At 40.8% G+C, this 17,595-nt stretch overlaps 1 protein-coding gene across 2 annotated transcripts in view; it reads left to right on the top strand.

Moving 5' to 3' along the window:
* Window positions 1-17,595, top strand: part of RPS6KC1 (ribosomal protein S6 kinase C1) — a 106,862-nt gene that overhangs the window by 74,384 nt on the left and 14,883 nt on the right. For both annotated transcript variants that reach the window (XM_074949272.1, XM_074949273.1), the window contains 2 exons: window positions 11,114-12,700; window positions 12,972-13,061. In XM_074949272.1, the coding sequence (XP_074805373.1) occupies window positions 11,114-12,700; window positions 12,972-13,061 (1,677 nt within the window). The remainder of the gene's footprint in view (window positions 1-11,113; window positions 12,701-12,971; window positions 13,062-17,595) is intronic.

Genomic DNA, 17,595 nt, shown 5'->3' with positions numbered 1-17,595 from the left:
ATAATTACATTTTGATTTTTTCCCCCTCTGGATTTAAATATTCCCTAATTTTAATTACTCCTTTTTGTGTAGAATGAGTTCAGAATATAAATTTCAGTTCTGCTAATATATCTCTTCCTTTTTAAGGGATGCTGCTAATTCAATCAGAATGGGAAAATGCAAGGCACAGAACTAGTTTATAGAGAAGATAAGTTTAGAGGAAATATTATTCCTTTTGTTTTAACTATTTGGGATTTGCCTAGGCACGTGTCACTTTTGTCACATAAGGGATCACAGACCAACAAAAGTTGACTCTTTAACATGAAGAGGTCTCTGTTTCTGTAGTATGTTTTATTTTTTTATTTTAAACTTGACTGTACAATTCTGCATGAAGGAAGACCTTACGTTACTAGGCTACAATGTAACTGTATGTGAATTCTCTACCTCCCAAGAGACCATCCTGGGAATTTGAAAGCTATCAATTGACCTCTGACCTGAATGTGTATTGGTAGTTTTTGACTGAATCTTTGGAGAAACTTAGAAAATTTGTTGGGAATTCATTGATGCCAATGGACTTCTGCTCCCTGGAGTCTGCAGGGGCAAGGGATGAGGAGAAAAAATATTGGTGGGATGGGGGTGGGGAGAGAAATCAGTTGATTATTATAACTTCAGGTCCCTAGGATTTTTAATTCTCTTGAGGAAAAACTTCCTTTGGTAGCACAGGATGAAGATGGGATGAGAAGAGGAAAAGGTATTTCAGGGAAAATTATTAGGGTGGGCAATAATGAAACATCCCAAAAAGAACTTTAAAGTACACAGGAAACTGCCACAGTCCAGTGCAACCTTCTGGAAATGGTTACTACTTCCCAGTAAGGAATATCTTCCTTTAGTTCTGGTGAATGAAGAGGGGAAGGGAAGCAGAAATGTTTCATACCCCAGAACTCTTTTGTATATAAGAGCAAAGAGGTGAGCTGAATGGATTGGACAGGACACTTGTTGTAAGAGGAAAACTTTACATCTTGGTGGGTCAGGAGAGAATAACAAATCCAGTGAAAAGTTACTGTCATGGCCTGCTCATTCTTGCCGAAACCAACCATAACAAGCCTTGAGTTCCCGAGGTAAAATTAATTTGTTTCAACTGCTGCTAAATCCCTACTTTGTATAAATTGTATAGGGCAAAGTGTTTTCTCTCAAATCCCTTTTGTATATTAGGAATAATAGAGCAACATATTGTCTAGAAATGGGTACATGATAAGCTCAGTCACTGTTCAGTTAATGATTCCTTATAAAAACTACTAATTTTGAGAGATAAGTTAAGCTTATTTCAGTGAGCCAAACATAAAGGAAAAACAATTGCATTTTAAAAGTAATATGCCCTCCTTAATAGAAGACCTATTTGTGTACGCGGAAAAAACATGCAAAACAATGTATTGTAAATAAGCACTTATTCGTTCTTATCTAAATCTCAACTATACAAAGTAGCACAAACACTCTCGCGGCCTGAAATCATCCTGAACACCTCCTTCAGTGTGTCCTGTCTTTCCTTGAGTGATGTACTCGAGTGATACTGGAGAGGAATTGTGCTACCTCAGATTCTAATTCACCTTCCTTTGAGGCATAGCAAGGTGGTCAAAGTTCTTGGATGGCTATGCTTCCATCATCCAAACTCCAGATGACCCAGACTTACTATTGTGGTTGTTGATTTATTTATATTCTGATTAGTGCCTAGATGCCTCAGCTGAGGTCTGAAGTTCTTTTGTACTAGATGCTGTCCATACACATTATAAGAAAAAGTCCTTGACCCTGAAAGCTTATAGTATAAATAGACAAGGCAAAGGGTGATAGAAAGGAAGTGGTGTTCCCATTTAAAGAGGGGGAACTGAGGTACAGAGTGATACGGTGACTTGCCCAAGACTATGCACAGGAAATGTCATAGATCCAGGATTTGAACACAGATCTTCAGAGTCCCTGTCCAGTTTCTTATTTAGAAACAATCCTTCTTCCCTGACCTTTGTCAGTCAATAAAGTAAAAAAATAAAAAATAAAAAAATTGCCATTGTGTTTCTAGTATCCATGGTGATTCTCTGACATCGGCCCTTGAGTTCCCCAGCTCATCTGGATTCCCACACCAAAGATCACTTCCCAGCTCTGTCTTAGTAAAGCATAGCTGGAAGACCGTGAGCACAAGAATAGTTGGAATCCTGACAGTCCTGATACCCAATCTGAGCGGATTTTTTGAATTTTGCCAAGAAAAATAATTGGAAGGTGATTGACACTCAGGATGGGGATTTTGATACGGGCTGGTGCAGTGGATAGTGGCTGACTCAGTAAGACCTTTTAAATTGTTGGACATTGTAGAAGTAGAAATCATGACTGTAAAATGGGGTAAAGTTACATTGTATTTGTATGGGGAAGTTAGACTTTGTCACCAAGAACACCATGCTGTGTTGATGACAGGAGAAACCTATTAGTTAATAGCAGTCAGATTGCCAGAATCTTGTAAATTTCTAGGGTAGATAATCTTATCAAAATCCCTACAGAGGAGGTTTTCGTAAATTATGGCTACCTCACATTCATTCCTCTAAAAGCCATCTCTTTCTCTGCTTTTCAAGTTCCCCTGATCAGTCAAAAGCCAAAACTTTTTAATGATCCAGAGCTCCAAGGTGTAATGGTAGAGCTAAAAAGGCTGCTTAGTCACTTAAAGGTACTAGCATTACTGCTCCCAATTAAAAACAAAAAAAGATAAACAGGCAGAGTATGCTTTGCAGTCATCTTTGGGAATGGATAAAAACTTTAGGGTCAGTGCCTGTTTTGGTGTAAATGCCTAAAACTGCGTGTCACTCCTGTATCTATCCTTTGCATCCAAACTTCAAAAAAAGTTCTGCTCCATTAGAAAGGAGCATTGAGCGAATAGAACATTTGGTTTATATATTGCTCCGTGGTGGCTTATCATGCTTAGAGGCCAGTGTACCATTTGGAAGTTCAAGGATAAAAATGTTAATTTTAACTGGAAAACCAAGTTGCCTATGAAGGTAGCTGCTTATTTGCGAAAGGCTTTGCTGTTGATTTTACACCCACTCCCTTTACTGCACAACTTGTATCCACTGTCAGGTTTAAAACTATTGGGTTTTAAACTGGACTCGGAAAACTTGACCCCAAATGTTCTTTGATTAAGAAGAATGAAATTCTTGTTTTACCCAGAAGTGGTGATGCTGTCATCCCTCCAAATACAGTTAGTGGGGCTGGTGGATTCCCTTATAAGCTCTTCCCACGGTCACAAAACATTAGAGGGCTTTAGAGAGGTGTGTTAGAGGCAAGGAAGTCCACAAAGGTATCTGGTAGCTTTGTCAGAAAGCATTTGGCAAGCTGTCCTGTGGTGGAGAGCTGGTGTGATGTTAACAAGGCCTTAGTTTTTGTTGGCACTCCCAGTGCCAGAAATTTTAGAAACAGATGCTTCAAAAATAGGCTGGGGGGGCTTCCGTGGTATATCAGAGTTTCAGTGGCGGCTGGAAACTGTCACATCTCTTTAGGCATAAACAAGCTGGAGCTCCTATCAGTCTGGAGAGCGCTCAAGAAACTTCAAATTGAGGAGGCTTTCAGGGTATGGGAACTAATGGACAGCAATTCAGTGGTGGTCTGTCTTGCCAAACTAGGGACTCGCTGGTCGGATTACATTACTAACCCGAAAGATTCTATTGCCAGTCCCGAGAAAGTAGTAGTGACTGTTCTGTCCTTGTCCAAAGGCTGGTTTGAGATGATGGCGCGCTCTCTCAATTTTTGTCAGATGGTGGGCACACAGGCTTCTTCTGTGCTAGCAAACTTTGTAGCAGTTATCCACCACCAGGGTTAGCAATGCTGAAGGCGGTAATATATGTAGGACTCTGTTTTTAACTGTCGTACTGTCATGTTAGAGGTTCTGGTGATAAACTCCTGTGTCCTATGTACACTACAGCATCCACTGCATTGGTGGAGTTATTGCTTATGTTATGGTAGTGCCCAGAAGTGAGGTCACAGTTATGTTGGGCACTGCACATATATAAGTATATATGTTTTAATAATCATTTTATCTATTATGAAGTTGACTCGTGGCTGCATCTCTTCTTTACAAGATCTGGATTTAATTTTTTCTGCCAGCAGTGCCGCTCACAAAACATGAGATACTTTATGTGGCTTGTGATCAAAGGAGCAGTAGGGCGAGATGTATTTTCAGTAGGGTGGAATATCATGATTTTCATAAATCAGGACTGTTTTTTTTTTAAAGATATACTACACCTCTACCCCGATATAGCGCTGTCTTCGGGAGCCAAAATTTCTTACTGCGTTATATCGAACTTGCTTTGATCCACCGGAGCGCGCGGCCTGCCTCTTCCCCCCCCCCCCCCCGAGCACTGCTTTACCGCATTCTATCTGAATTCGTGTTATATTGGGTCGCGTTATATCGGGGTAGAGGTGTATAGTTCAAAATGAATTATTTGGAGGAAGTTCTATGGCCTGTGCTATACAGGAGGTCAGACAATATTATCACAGTGGTCCCTTCTGGCCTTTGGATTTATGAATCTTGAAACCGTTTCCCCCTTTTTCCACTAAGGTACAGAATTTGGGAGAGTTTTGAAGGACGAATTGAGTAGATGTGTCTCAGCACTCCTCTTCTCTCTCCCCTGTGTGGTCATGGTTATTTGGGAACCCAGATTGTTGTCTTTAACTGTATTTAGCAAAGCCCAAATCCAGTATGTCCACAATTTTTCAGCTATAATCATGTTTTGCAGGCACCGGAATACATAGCCCTGCATTGCAGACTCCTGGGCCAACTTACCAAAAGCTAAATGATTGTTTTTGCAATACATCTGCTTAGTTTTTCAGGATGTGAACTTGCAATGTAATGTGTCTGCAGACAGGATGAGTCAAAATTCAACAGGACATTAATTCCTTTTGTAAACTAAAACTAAAGCATGGCTAGGAAACTGAATTTACTGTCAGGTTTTCTTTCATCCTAATGATACTTATCCAAAAGTCTTTGTATCCTCTTGTCTTTGTCACTACTTCAAACTAGCATACACCCACACCCTCCCTACAGAAAACATTTAAAAGAAAATCTAAAAATTGTGGAACTAACAGGAACTATCTAAGATCTAAATTGTGGAACTCCTGTTCAGCATCACTGCCCACCCACTTTGCTTTTGATTGCATTCAAATTTCCTTTCACTTTTCTATACACTGACTTTTATGATTCATCTCTTTGGGGGCGGAGATCTAATCTTCTGTCTGTAACGTGCCTATGCTGTCTGAGTGACTAATATGCTCTGTGCTATACATGCATTGTTTGCATTTTTCTGCATACAAGTTCACTTTTAAAAATAAGTTTCCATTATAGCTAATATGCTGCAGTGGCACAGGACTGGGTTAGGAGAGCCAAGTCTATTCTTGGCTCTTTCACTGCCCTGTGGTGTGTCATTGAGCAAGTCACTTCACCTGTGCCTCAGTTTCCACATTTGTACAACAGATACACATAATCCTTATGTGTAAGATGTTTTGAGATTTTAAGGGAACTCAGCCAGGGCTCGTCCCTCAGCAGGGGAGTGGGGTACCACAATGCCTCACTACATTCTCTGCTGGGTTAGGGAATACCCAGTCTATGGCCCAGACCTTCAGGCTGGGCCGTGCAAGCAGTTCAGTATAAACCCAGGCCCTGGGTTAGGGCAGGGCAGCAAACCAACAGTCAAGGGCTCAGGCCCTCCGATAGGGACTGAGCAAATAGTTCACAGCAAACCCCAGACTCCTAGCTTTAGCAACCAGGGGGAGGGGAAGATTGTCTCCTGTGAGGTGGGTGGCAGGGGGGACGCAGGCCCACCCACTCCACTGTGTCCCAGCCAAGGGCCCTAGCAGTGGCCAAAGATCCGCTTCTGTGTCAGTGGGGGTCCTGGCCGCAACACACTGACATTGGCTCTAGCAGTGCTGCAGCCCAGGCTACTTCCGGACTCCCCCTCATAGGGTACCTGGGTCAGGGCGGTGTCCTTGGAGGGTTCCAGCACCATAGGTTCCTCTGGGTCGCCGGCGAGGGGTAGGCTTGGCAGCTCCTCTGGGTCGCCGGCGAGGGGTAGGCTCGGCAGCTTCTCTGGGTAGCTGGCGAGGGGTAGGCTTGGCAGCTCCTCTGTGCATCGGTCAGCGTCAGACATTGGCCAGTCCAGCCAGTCCTCGGGTCGGCTGCGGCTTGCCGGGGTCTCCCAAACCGGAGCCAGGCCACAGGCGTCTGGCCTCTCCAGCTGCTGCTGCCCAACTGAGCTCCGGGGTTGGGCTTTTCTACTTCCTGTCCTGCGCCTTGACCTCTGGGGGGAAGGCACAGGATCCACTGGCTCCGCCCACTTTGGTGTCTGGGGAGGTTCTTCCCTTGGCGGGGTGGTGGGGTGGGTACCACACCGCCTCACTACAGAGATATGTGGAGGAAATGTGCTACTTTTGTATAAATAATTGAAAACTAATTGGAGCAAGGGCTAAAACGTGGGTATCCCACCTCCCTAACCATTGGGCTATAGAGTGATTCTCTCTCCCTCTGGATCAATAAATATTTACCTACTTATCCAAAGCATAACGGTTTCAGCAGATGAAATTTGAGAAAGAGACCCATCAAAGTAACCTGTAGCCCAGTGATCAGGGCATTCATCTTTTGACATTTCTAGGAAAAAAAAAATTCCAGAGTGAAACAATTTGCCGACATTGACACGAATTCACGAAATGTTTTGGTTGACCAGATCTGCATTTTCTGGCAGCAAAAAGTTTCAGCTGAAAAATGTCTCCTAGCTCTATATAAGAGTCAAATATTTTTTTGCCGTGACACTAGTACTTGATTAAAGTAAAATTTACTTGGAATGCGCTTTATTTCAGTTAATACTGTAGTGGTTCCTGGTAGCAACCAGTATGGCTGGGTTTCCACTTGCATTCTGATATCCCGCTTTTCAGGTGCACTTAACTTTCTTAAATTCCTTCTGGAATGCTCATCCATGGTTTGTGTAATCCAAAAGGTGGATTTTTGTATAAGGTAAGTATTAAAAAAAAAAAATAGTAAAAATGAACTTCTCCTATCCTGATTGAAGTGATTTGGCCTTGGGTAATTAAAATAATAATAAAAAAAAGGCCAGCGTTTGCTAGAAATGTCAAAAGTCAAATTACTTTTTTTTTTTTTTTTAAATGAACTAGATTTCAAGTAGGTGTCACTCGGAAGATTTCTGCAGCAATATTAACTCTTCCACATTGCACATAGGAAACACTTCATATATTCCTTGGTACAAATATGTTTTAGTACATTAGTGTTGATGTATTTATACTATAAAATGTATAGAATGACTGGCAACCTTGTGGTAGAAAGATTAGATTAGATTAGATTAGAAAGGAAATTTGGTGGCATTGATGCTAGTTTCCTGTGATTCTATTAAAGATGAATAAAGTTCAGTTTTGCAGTGATACTTTTTACCGTTATTTAGTATGTTAGACAATATTTGACAAAGTGACTGAAGCCTGCTTGCATGGACTGACTTCTGTAATTTTAGTTTTTATAGATTCCTGATACAATATTAGCATGGCTTACTAATGGGTTTTCTTGATTTTACCCAACACATGGTGAGAGGAGGGGGAGATTATTTGTGTGTCACTCATAAAAACATAATTATATACCCAGAAACAAATATTGCTCTTGTTTGACCCTGGAGTGGGCATTTTCAGAAGGGAATAAAATTGTTGTTTTTCAGTATTGAACAAAATTATTGAACAACATTTATTTACATATTTCCACTTGACCAGGAGGCCACTCTTGAAATACTTATACATAAACAGCTATATATATTAATTTGGACATTAATCAAATGGTTTTTCATTTATTTGCACTTAACTGTAAATCAGAAAGCAATAAGCAACAGTTTTTCATCGTTTCCTACTACAAGTAATTATTGAATCATAAACTTTTTTCTCTTAAGCTTTTAAAAAGAGGAAGGTTTATACTGGGAATAATTATTGAAGGGTAGGCAGTATGGCCATTAAACTGTTTTCACTAGTGTCAGAATAATAGTGTAAATTTGATTATTTTCATTGATCTTAAGTATAATAATTGGAAGCTGACCTACTGACCATCTTTAGATGCCTACTAGGACTAAGGGAATTGGATTCTCTGTTAAAAAGCATCAGAAATAAAAACCTTTAAAACCGGCATGTGCTGTTCTCTTTTTAAACCGTTACATAGTGACTTGAGTGTCTTTTTTGACGTTGATAGGATCAAATGTATGTGAAACATAAAGAAACAATAATGCCCTGGGTCACCCTACTAGCAGAAATAGCTAGGGAGGAGGATGTGGGGATAAAAAACTCCTTGAGAGTTCCCTTATCCCACTGTTGATTTTCCTTGATATATTTCCGAAGGGAATCAGGAAGACATGAGAATGGGGACTGGCTTGGCACTTGTGGATTCTGTAGCCAGAGGAGTGGGCAAAATGCTGCATGTGGATACCCAGGGTCCCCATGCCACCTCTGGTTCCCTGATAGTACAGCTCCTATGCCCCAACGACATCTCTTAGACAGGGGGTTTCTTCCGACCTCGATGGTATATGAAAGCTAAGCCCGCATTCTGCCACCTCTTAAGTGTCAGTGGACTGCTGCTCTCATCTGGGAGCTCCATGACAGTCCACTCATGTGCAAGAAGTTCCAGGGTCTATATTTATGGATGGGTTAGGGGAGTGTTGTCAAATGAAGTTGTATTAATTGGTACAGGCAAACCTTTAACATTTCCATTATATGTAAATGAATGAGCTGGTCAAAATTATTTTGCCAAATTTTTAGCATTTAAAAAACATGATTTCAACAAAAGTTAACAAAAAATAAATTATTTTTGAAATTTTCATTCAGAATTGTGGAATAAAAATCCCACTTTCGCTTTTGCTCCGTCTTTTTTTCCAGTTGTGGGAAAAAAAGTGTGAGGGGACAGGTAAAGAGGGGAGAGTGGTCCCCCAACCCCACTTTCCTCTGCTACTGCTAAAGTGAGAGAGAGAGAGATGGTGGCAGTGGGGAACTCAGAACTGAAAATTTGAAACTATATGTTTTAACAAATTGTTTAAAACATTTTTGTTTTGAATTCTTTGTGTGGGGGAGCGGTAAATGGTGGACAAAGCATCAAACTTTTGCAACCCTCCCAAAATTTGACCAACTCTAAAACTTTTACGTAATACAATAAAATGAGATAACATTCCATATGACTCATTTAAATACAGACAAGTATTCGTGGTAACCATGAACATCTTAAAATCAGGATCTAAAATTATGATATAAACAATGATTGATTCTCAGTGTTTCTATATCAGGACCCCCTCCACGTTTTCCTGCCCATGTAGCTGGGACCGTCACATTTAATTATATGGGAATGTCAAGGTGGTGACACCCTGACACCTGTTTACAACTTGTTGGTTGAGAGCATGTATGTGAATAGATCCAGATTGTCCTCCTTACTATCAGTTTCCAAACTGTTAGAATTTTCTATTAATATTTTTTTTGTTGGATACAGTTAGCTTCATTGTAGCTACTGAAGATCTTGTTCAATCACACATACTTTCAGGAATTTCAGTAAACTCTGTTATTTTGAAAGGGAACTTCTTGAATTCGCATTTTTTTCCCCCCTGAAAGTTTTCTAGGACATCTCTCTGCCTGCTTGAGGTCAAGTTCTTAGGACCAAGCAAGCACAATAGAACAAATTGGAGAGAGTCCATCAGAGGGCAAAGAAAATGACTAGGGGGCTGGAGCACATGACTTATGAGGAGAGGCTGAGGGAGCTGGTCTTATTTAGTCTGCAGAAAAGAAGAGTGTGGAGGGGATTTAGTAGCAGCCTTCAACTACCTGAAGTGGGGTTCCAAAGAGGATGGAGCTAGGCTGTTCTCAGTGGTGGCAGATGACAGAACAAGGAGCAATAGTCTCAAGTTGCAGTGGGGGAGGTCTAGGCTGGATATTAGGAAAAACTGTTTCACTAGGAGGGTGGAGAAGCACTGGAATGGGTTACCTAGGGAGGTGGTGGAATCTCCAACCTTAGAGCTTTTTAAGGCCTGGCTTAACAAAGCCCTGGCTGGGATGATTTAGTTGGGATTGGTCTTGCTTTAAGCAGGGGGTTGGACTAGATGACCTCCTAAGGTCTCTTCCAATGCTAATCTTCTATTATTCTACTATCTTCTAATTTCATTTTGTGCGACCTCCTGCTTTGTACCCGTGATCTGTAATTGTTTACATCAAGCATTAATAGAATTTTCAAGATTTTCAATTTTATTATTTCCAAAGTTTAACTGCAGCCAATACAGTGGTTACATTTAGTGCTGTAACTTTCTTGAACTTTTCAGAGATGAGAGAACTGGGCTTGGGTTGGGACGGAGACAGATTCTCTGTCTTATTCCTTCCTCTTTAGCCATAGATTCTGATATCTGTTACTGAAGTGTATTGAGTAAAATCCTCCTCCCAGCCCCCAGCAAAAAAAAAATTGCATAATATAGCAAGGTATTAGGGAAGAAATCTTAACTTGGGAGGGCAGGGAGAGAAACAATCCTGATTTAATAGACTAATAAGATACCTTCAAAAAGCAAGAAAAGAAACATCTGTATCCTACTAATAGGGAGCAGAGAGGCACTAATACTCACAAAATTGAAGAGGGGAAAACCTAGAACTTGGTAATAATTCCTTCTTTATTCCATCCCTCCTTTTTTCCCTCCCCTGATGTCACATAGAAGATTGGAGCTGCGATTCAGAAGCATCTCAGGAAATGCAGAATGGTTGCAGGGAACCTTATTTTCGCTGATTCTTGATATGTCCTGAAATGGGAGAGCAGTTGTAATCCTGGAACAACTTGGTTAGAGACCATTCTGTAGGATTTTAAACATTCTTTCTATTTTAATAATCTAAGATGCTGCTACTAACATGAATGTATTAATAAATTTGTTTGAACTATGAGTTAAGTCGACAGGGTCCCTCTAGCTATTCTCTATTGAAATAGCAGTTCTAACCTCCTCTAATTGGCATAAGGAAGTAATTTGCCCTGGTGACTTGTGTATTTTATATCTCATAATGAAACAGTGTTTTAGTTCTGAGTTAAATTGTGATTTTTCTTTTTCTTCCTTCGTAGGAGGCAGACTGTGGTCTTACATCAGTAAATTCTTAAACAGAAGCCCTGAAGAAAGCTTTGAAATCCATGAACTCAAAAGTTCTACTAAAATTCACCTGCAGCTGCCAACCCCTAGCCCTACAGAAATCAGCAGTAGTGTTGACTCCAAAGGAAGCAATGGGGGGAACATGCTGAGAGTTATACCTCTGAAGAGCAGCCTTACACCAAGTTCTCAAGATGAGAGTAGTAACCAGGAAGATGGCCAAGAAGGTTCTCCCAAATGGACAGATTCTGGGTCAAGTTCAGAAGAAGAATGCACTACTAGTTATTTAACATTATGCAATGAATATGGGCAAGAAAAAATTGATCCTGGCTCTTTAAATGAGGAACCTGTGCTGAAACCAGAGGGAGAAGATCTTAAAACCAAAGAGTTAGGATGCTTACAGGCACATACTTTAGTTGGCAATGATAGCCTCAGCTCTCAGATCACCTCTCGGGAGCTAAAGTTTTTCACTGAAGATGCTGACCCGGAAGTACTTAGTCCTACTAGGATATCAGACTCATTAAGTAAATCCAAGCACAGCCCTATGGAATTCTTCAGAATAGACAGTAAAGACAGCACCAGTGAACTTCTGGGGCTTGATTTTGGAGATAAATTGTATAGCTTAAAATCAGAATCTTTAAAGCCATTTTTTTCTGCACCCGATTATGACAGGAGCCTTGAAACAATGGAAAGAAAGGTGGGCTTTAGAGCCCAGGACACAATAAGCCGGGGTTCCAATGACTCTGTGCCGGTAATTTCTTTTAAGGATGCTGCTTTTGATGATGTAAGTAGTGCTGATGAAGGAAGGCCCGATCTTCTGATAAATTTACCTGGTGTATCTGAGAAACTGGAAGAAGCACCGGTGGTTAGGCCAAAAAAGTTTACAAAGATTAATGTAAACATCTTGGAAAGCAAACTGTTAGAAACCCCTGATGTCTTACAATTAAATAATAGTACAGAGCAATGCAAAGCACCTGATCAAAAGTTAAATCATGTGGTGCCAGAATTGGGCCATCCTTCTAGCAAGGAATCAGAAGGACAACATGATGTCACTCAGGAAATTGTCAGGACACTATTTACATCTGACATTGACCTGGCTAGTTCAGAAGATGTGGCTCAGTTTCAAGGACTCGGAGTAATTTCTTCCTCATCATTAAATGCAACAAGCACAGAAGAAAATTTCTTATTTATTTCTAACCCACTTTCAGGTGCTAAAGAATATAGTTTAGATGGAGGCATTGTAAGAAATCAAGCAGTGTTGCTATTTTCTGATCAAACGGAAGACTTTGGTAAAGAGAAAACAAACCCTGCTGTCTTACCAAAAGCTGAAAGCAAAGAGTCAGCAGTGGAGGGCAAGAGTGAAATAGCACTAGAAGGAGAGAAGGAGATACATCAAATTTTTCAGGACCTTGACAAAAGACTAGCACTAACCTCCAGATTTTACATCCCAGAGGGTTGCATTCAAAGATGGGCAGCTGAAATGGTTGTAGCCCTTGATGCTTTACATAGAGAAGGAATTGTGTGCCGCGATTTGAACCCAAACAACATCTTATTGAATGATAGAGGTCAGGAACTTTTGCAAATGCATTTCTTTTTATTCGCTGTTGCTTCCAATTAACTGGGTAGGCGTTTTATCTTGTAATTAGTATCTTCATTTCCTGTCTAGAGCTTCATTATCAGTGCAGCAAATTCACCCCCAGTAATAGCTTCTAGTACTTAATGATGCCATTATTCTTAATGATACTGTTTTTAGCTACAAAAGGAGTAATTACAGTTCACTTCTGTAGAAAATGGAAGGGAAAAATGTTTTGATTTCTCCTGTCGTTTTGTTTTTAGGACACATTCAGCTAACGTATTTTAGCAGGTGGAGTGAGGTTGAAGATTCCTGTGACAACGATGCCATGGAGAGAATGTACTGTGCCCCAGGTTAGAGCAATCACCTAAAATGTTTCACTTGGAAAACAGATTAGCAGTTTCCATTTTCTCATGGAGCCTATATAACATACTTCTCTTTGGGACCTCAAGTTCATGCAATATCTGATTAGGATTTTTTCCGACTATCATAGAATCTGAGAGAGCTGGTAACTATACCACTGTTCAACTGACCTGTAGTTTAATATGTTATGTAGCTCCTCTATAAAAGGTTACTGCACTGAACTTCTTGTTTTTTAGGAAACATTTTGTTTTCCTTAGGATATTTCCAGTTTCAGTGAGGGCATGCCTGATCCCTGAAAAGAGCAATTAAAGAAAAAAGAGCAGTTCAGACTGAAGATGCCACAAAAAGATTTTAAAAATACAGACTTAACAAATGTACAATAATAAGAGAAACATAAATCTTGCAACAGCTTTAAATATACAAGTGTAATAAACATACAAATATGTGAGGCACCTATGATGAGCAAAACTGGAAATAATTTAGAGATAGGTATGTTTTCTTAGAACCATTTCTATTAAACCCAATGGGATAAAATGTGCATCTTAGCTTTTCTGGTAAATGCTGTTCTTCAACCTGAAAACTGCTAATTTTATGTAGTGGTCAAGTGGTAATGCCTGGCAAAAATGAGATGGCTAAATAGTTTCACTTATAAAATTTTGAAAACAAGAGGTTATAAACTAGCTTAGAAACATACAACAAAAACTTCAAATTACTTTAGTGGCTGAGATTTTTCATTTGTGAGTTCTGTCCACAGATGAATTGTTTGGGAAGTTTGAGCAAAATCTATTCAACTGTTTGACTCTTTGTGAAGAGGAAAACTTCTTTGCTTTAAAATTTAGAATGCCCTGTACACTTCCTGCTGAATTCACACACAGGTTGAACTTTGAAACTTGGCATGCAGGTGGTCCATAACTAAGGCATGTACATAGTCAGTGACCACGCTTGATAAAGATTGGTTGAATAATAGGTTATAAACAATTTAAAAGATGGCTTCAGAACTTAGAATTGAGCACCACTTCATTCTGTGAGTTAGTCCCCTTAAAATCAAATGGAGTAAGGGGCTACACAGTGTGAATAGACAGTAGAATATGGTCCATTGGCAGCTGCTAAAACTTGAATTCGGACCCCCCACTGTGACATTGCACTTTGTCTCTGCCCAACCTGACTTGCACTGAAGGTGCTGCTGGGCCAGTTTACAGGAGGAAGATTATGAATGTCTCTGAATCACAGCCAGATACTTCTTTATGTTTTCAGACAACACAAAACACCTCACTACCTTAACCTCAGGAACAGGAAAACCTCCAGATCTCTGGTGCCAATTGGGGTCGCTGTGAGAGGGGGCAAATGCCTCCTCCGAAGGTTTTTGCACTTGGTCAAAGTTCCATAGGCCACGGAGCTGGGGCGGGGGGCTTTCCTGAGCACTTTTAAGCACTGGTCTTGTGCTAAATCAGTCTGGCTACTGCCAGAGTAGCCTGGAACATTGGTTTGGCTGCATGGTTCCAATGCCGCTGAAATTTGACCCGGCCAGACTGAGTGATGGCTGGGCCAAATTTCAGTGAGTGGCATTGCGACCGGGTGCACGGAGTCACATTGCTACTCAAATTTGGCCTGGCTGCTCCTCCATCCAGATGGAGGGGCAGTCAGGCCAGATGGTGTTGTGAGAGGGCACATAAGGAGCCTGTTCCTATGGGGCAGAGTGCAGGGGAGTCAGCCGAGAACTTGGCTCTTGGCGGCACTGGCTCATGCACTGTATGGCTAAGAGAGAAGGGAGACTCTGAGTATGTCTACGCTGCAGTTAAACACCTGCAGCTGGTCCGTGTCTGCTGACTCTGGCTCACAGGGCTTGGGCCGTGGGGCTGTAAAATTGCAGTGTAAATATTTGGGTTTGGGCTGGGGCTTGAGCTCTAGGACCACAAGTAGGGGAAGGATCCCAGAGCTCCCACCTGAACCCAAATATCTGCACCACAATTTTACAGCCCTGCGGCCTAAGCCTGGCAAGCTCAAGTCAGCTGACATGGGTTAGCCACAGGCGTTTAACATACCCTTTCTGAAGACATACCCCCTCAGGCTGAGGGAGACCTGGGGTCTGTGCAGGGAAAGGACAAGTGAGGTCCCTGCTGGGGGGAGCAGGAGTGGAATTTGTCCCAGCAAGAAATATCTGAACTGGCGCCACTGCTACAGATCCCCTCATTTTAGAGTTCAAGCAATTTCTATCACTTTTTAAAGGTGAAAAAAACCCTATCTTTCTGTTGCCAAGGTGCATCCATCACAGTGCAAACAATGTGCCGCTGCCTTGGTAGCCCAGCCTTGCAGGAAGCTTTCTTCAACAGAACAGTAGTGGTAGCAAAGATGGAAGCTCATCCTTTCCCATGATATTGCCTTAATGAGGTGTGAACTTCAAATCGTAACTGTATCCATTTTAATGACTACACTATTGGAGGCCTTCTCTGCCCCTGTAAGCTCTAAACAACCAACCCCACCCTGCAGTAATGTAGTGTTGACCAAGCAGTTGGAATAACATTTAAAAATCACAAAATGCAAGAGTTAAGGCTTCCTGCACCATCATTAACTCTGCTTCAGTGCACGTTGGTAGTACCGATCTGGAGTTTTTTTGGCTAAGCCTCCAGTCCTGCAATTTGGATCAGTGTGGGCAGACCTTTGCATTCGTGGAGCCTCACTGGAACACTGCACGGGTGCAAGTATGTGTCTGCACATATCTCTCCAGTTACAGGCTAGGGGTCTTCATGTGTAAATATTATATATGTGCAAGTTGACTGAGTTAATGTTGCTGTAGGATTCTTAGCTTCCACACTTCCTGAATATTAATATTTTCTGTGCAAAATGTAACAATGCATTAATGTATTGTTTTGGAAATTAATACTGCATATATTGTAAATGTTTTCAGTAACTTAACAAGAGAGCGTTGCTTTGAGTGGAGGAACATTTTATTTTGAGTAGCAGTCTCATAGTTGTACCTAGAAATAACCAATGTCACGCAGTTCAGACTTGGTCCTTAGAGCTCCCACTTTTTAATCATGCTCCAAGCCACTTGCTCATCATTAGACAGCTAATTTCAGTCTACGTCCTTCAGGTCCAGGAACACTCCAAGATTATGGGGAGATAGATGGTGCTTGAGCGATCATCATTCTGTTGAGGACCCATGTCTCTGCTCTATCAGGACAGCATATTCCCCGCTTCTTAGGATAGTCTATTTTAAAATACTCTTTGTACTCCACTACATTGTGAGAAACTGTTCTTTTAAGTTACTTGCTTCAGTTACACATTGCATTCTACAGAGAGATCTTATATTAAAACATTGACCTCAAGATTCTGTTGTTATAGATACTATACAAATTTACTTATTCTTGAGATGCAGTTCTTTATTTGTATTAATTTTGGACACGGTTTCATCAACAGAAATGGCAGAAAATTGATCTGAAAGTTTAACATGTAACAGGATATCATCAACTTAAAATCAGACTATGTAAAAAGTCTAAAAAATATTTCAACTCCTGTGGTTACAAGTAACACCGGAGATTGCTAGAACTGAAAGAGATGAGAGAGAGAATCTCTGTTGATTCAGTAGGTTTACTTTGATTATTTCCACATTTATAGTCAGCCAATTTCCCTGACTGTGTGGGTCTTTCATAATAGTCATAGAATCATAGAAGTATAGGACTGGAAGGGACCTCAAGAGGTCTTCTAGTTCAGTCCCCTTCACTCATGGAAGAACTAAGTATTATCTAGACCATCCCTGACAGGTGTTTTTCTAACTTGCTCTTAAAAATCTCTAATGACGGAGATTCCACAACCTCCCTAGTCAATTTATTCCAGTGCTCAATTACCCTGACAGTTAGGAAATTTTTCCTAATGTTCAACCTAAATCACCCTTGCTGCAATTTAAGCCCATTGTTTCTTGTCCTATCTTCAGAGGTTAAAGAGAACAACTTTTCTCTCGCCTCCTTGTAACAACCTTTTATGTATTTGAAAACTGTTATCATGTCCCCCCTCACTCTCCTCTTCTCTAGACTAAACAAACCAAATTTTTTCAATCTTCCCTCGTAGGTCATGTTTTCTAGACCTTTAATCATTTTTGTTGCTCTTCTCTGGATTTTCTCCAATTTGTCCACATCTTTCCTGAAATGTGATGCCCAGAATGGGACACAATACACCGGCTGAGGCCTAATCAGCATGGAGTAGAGCATAATTACTTCTTGTGTCTTGCTTACAACACTCCTGCTAATACATCCCAGCATGATGTTTGCTTTTTTTGCAACGGTGTTACACTGTTGACTCATATTTAGCTTGTGATCCATTAGGACCCCCAGATTCCTTTCCGCAGTACTCCTTCCTTGGCAGTCATTTCCCATTTTGTACGTGTGCAACTGATTGATTGTTCCTTCCTAAGTGGGAATACTTTGCATTTGTCCTTATTGAATTTCATCCTATTTCCTTCAGACCATTTCTCCAGTTTGTTCTGATCATTGTAAATTTTAATCCTATTCGCCAAAGCACTCCCGGCTT

The sequence above is a fragment of the Natator depressus genome, chromosome 3 (genome assembly GCF_965152275.1).
Source record: "Natator depressus isolate rNatDep1 chromosome 3, rNatDep2.hap1, whole genome shotgun sequence".
Lineage (NCBI taxonomy): Eukaryota > Metazoa > Chordata > Testudines > Cheloniidae > Natator > Natator depressus.
The sequence above is the reverse complement of the archived record's forward strand: the minus strand, read 5'-3'. Positions and strand labels throughout refer to the sequence as shown.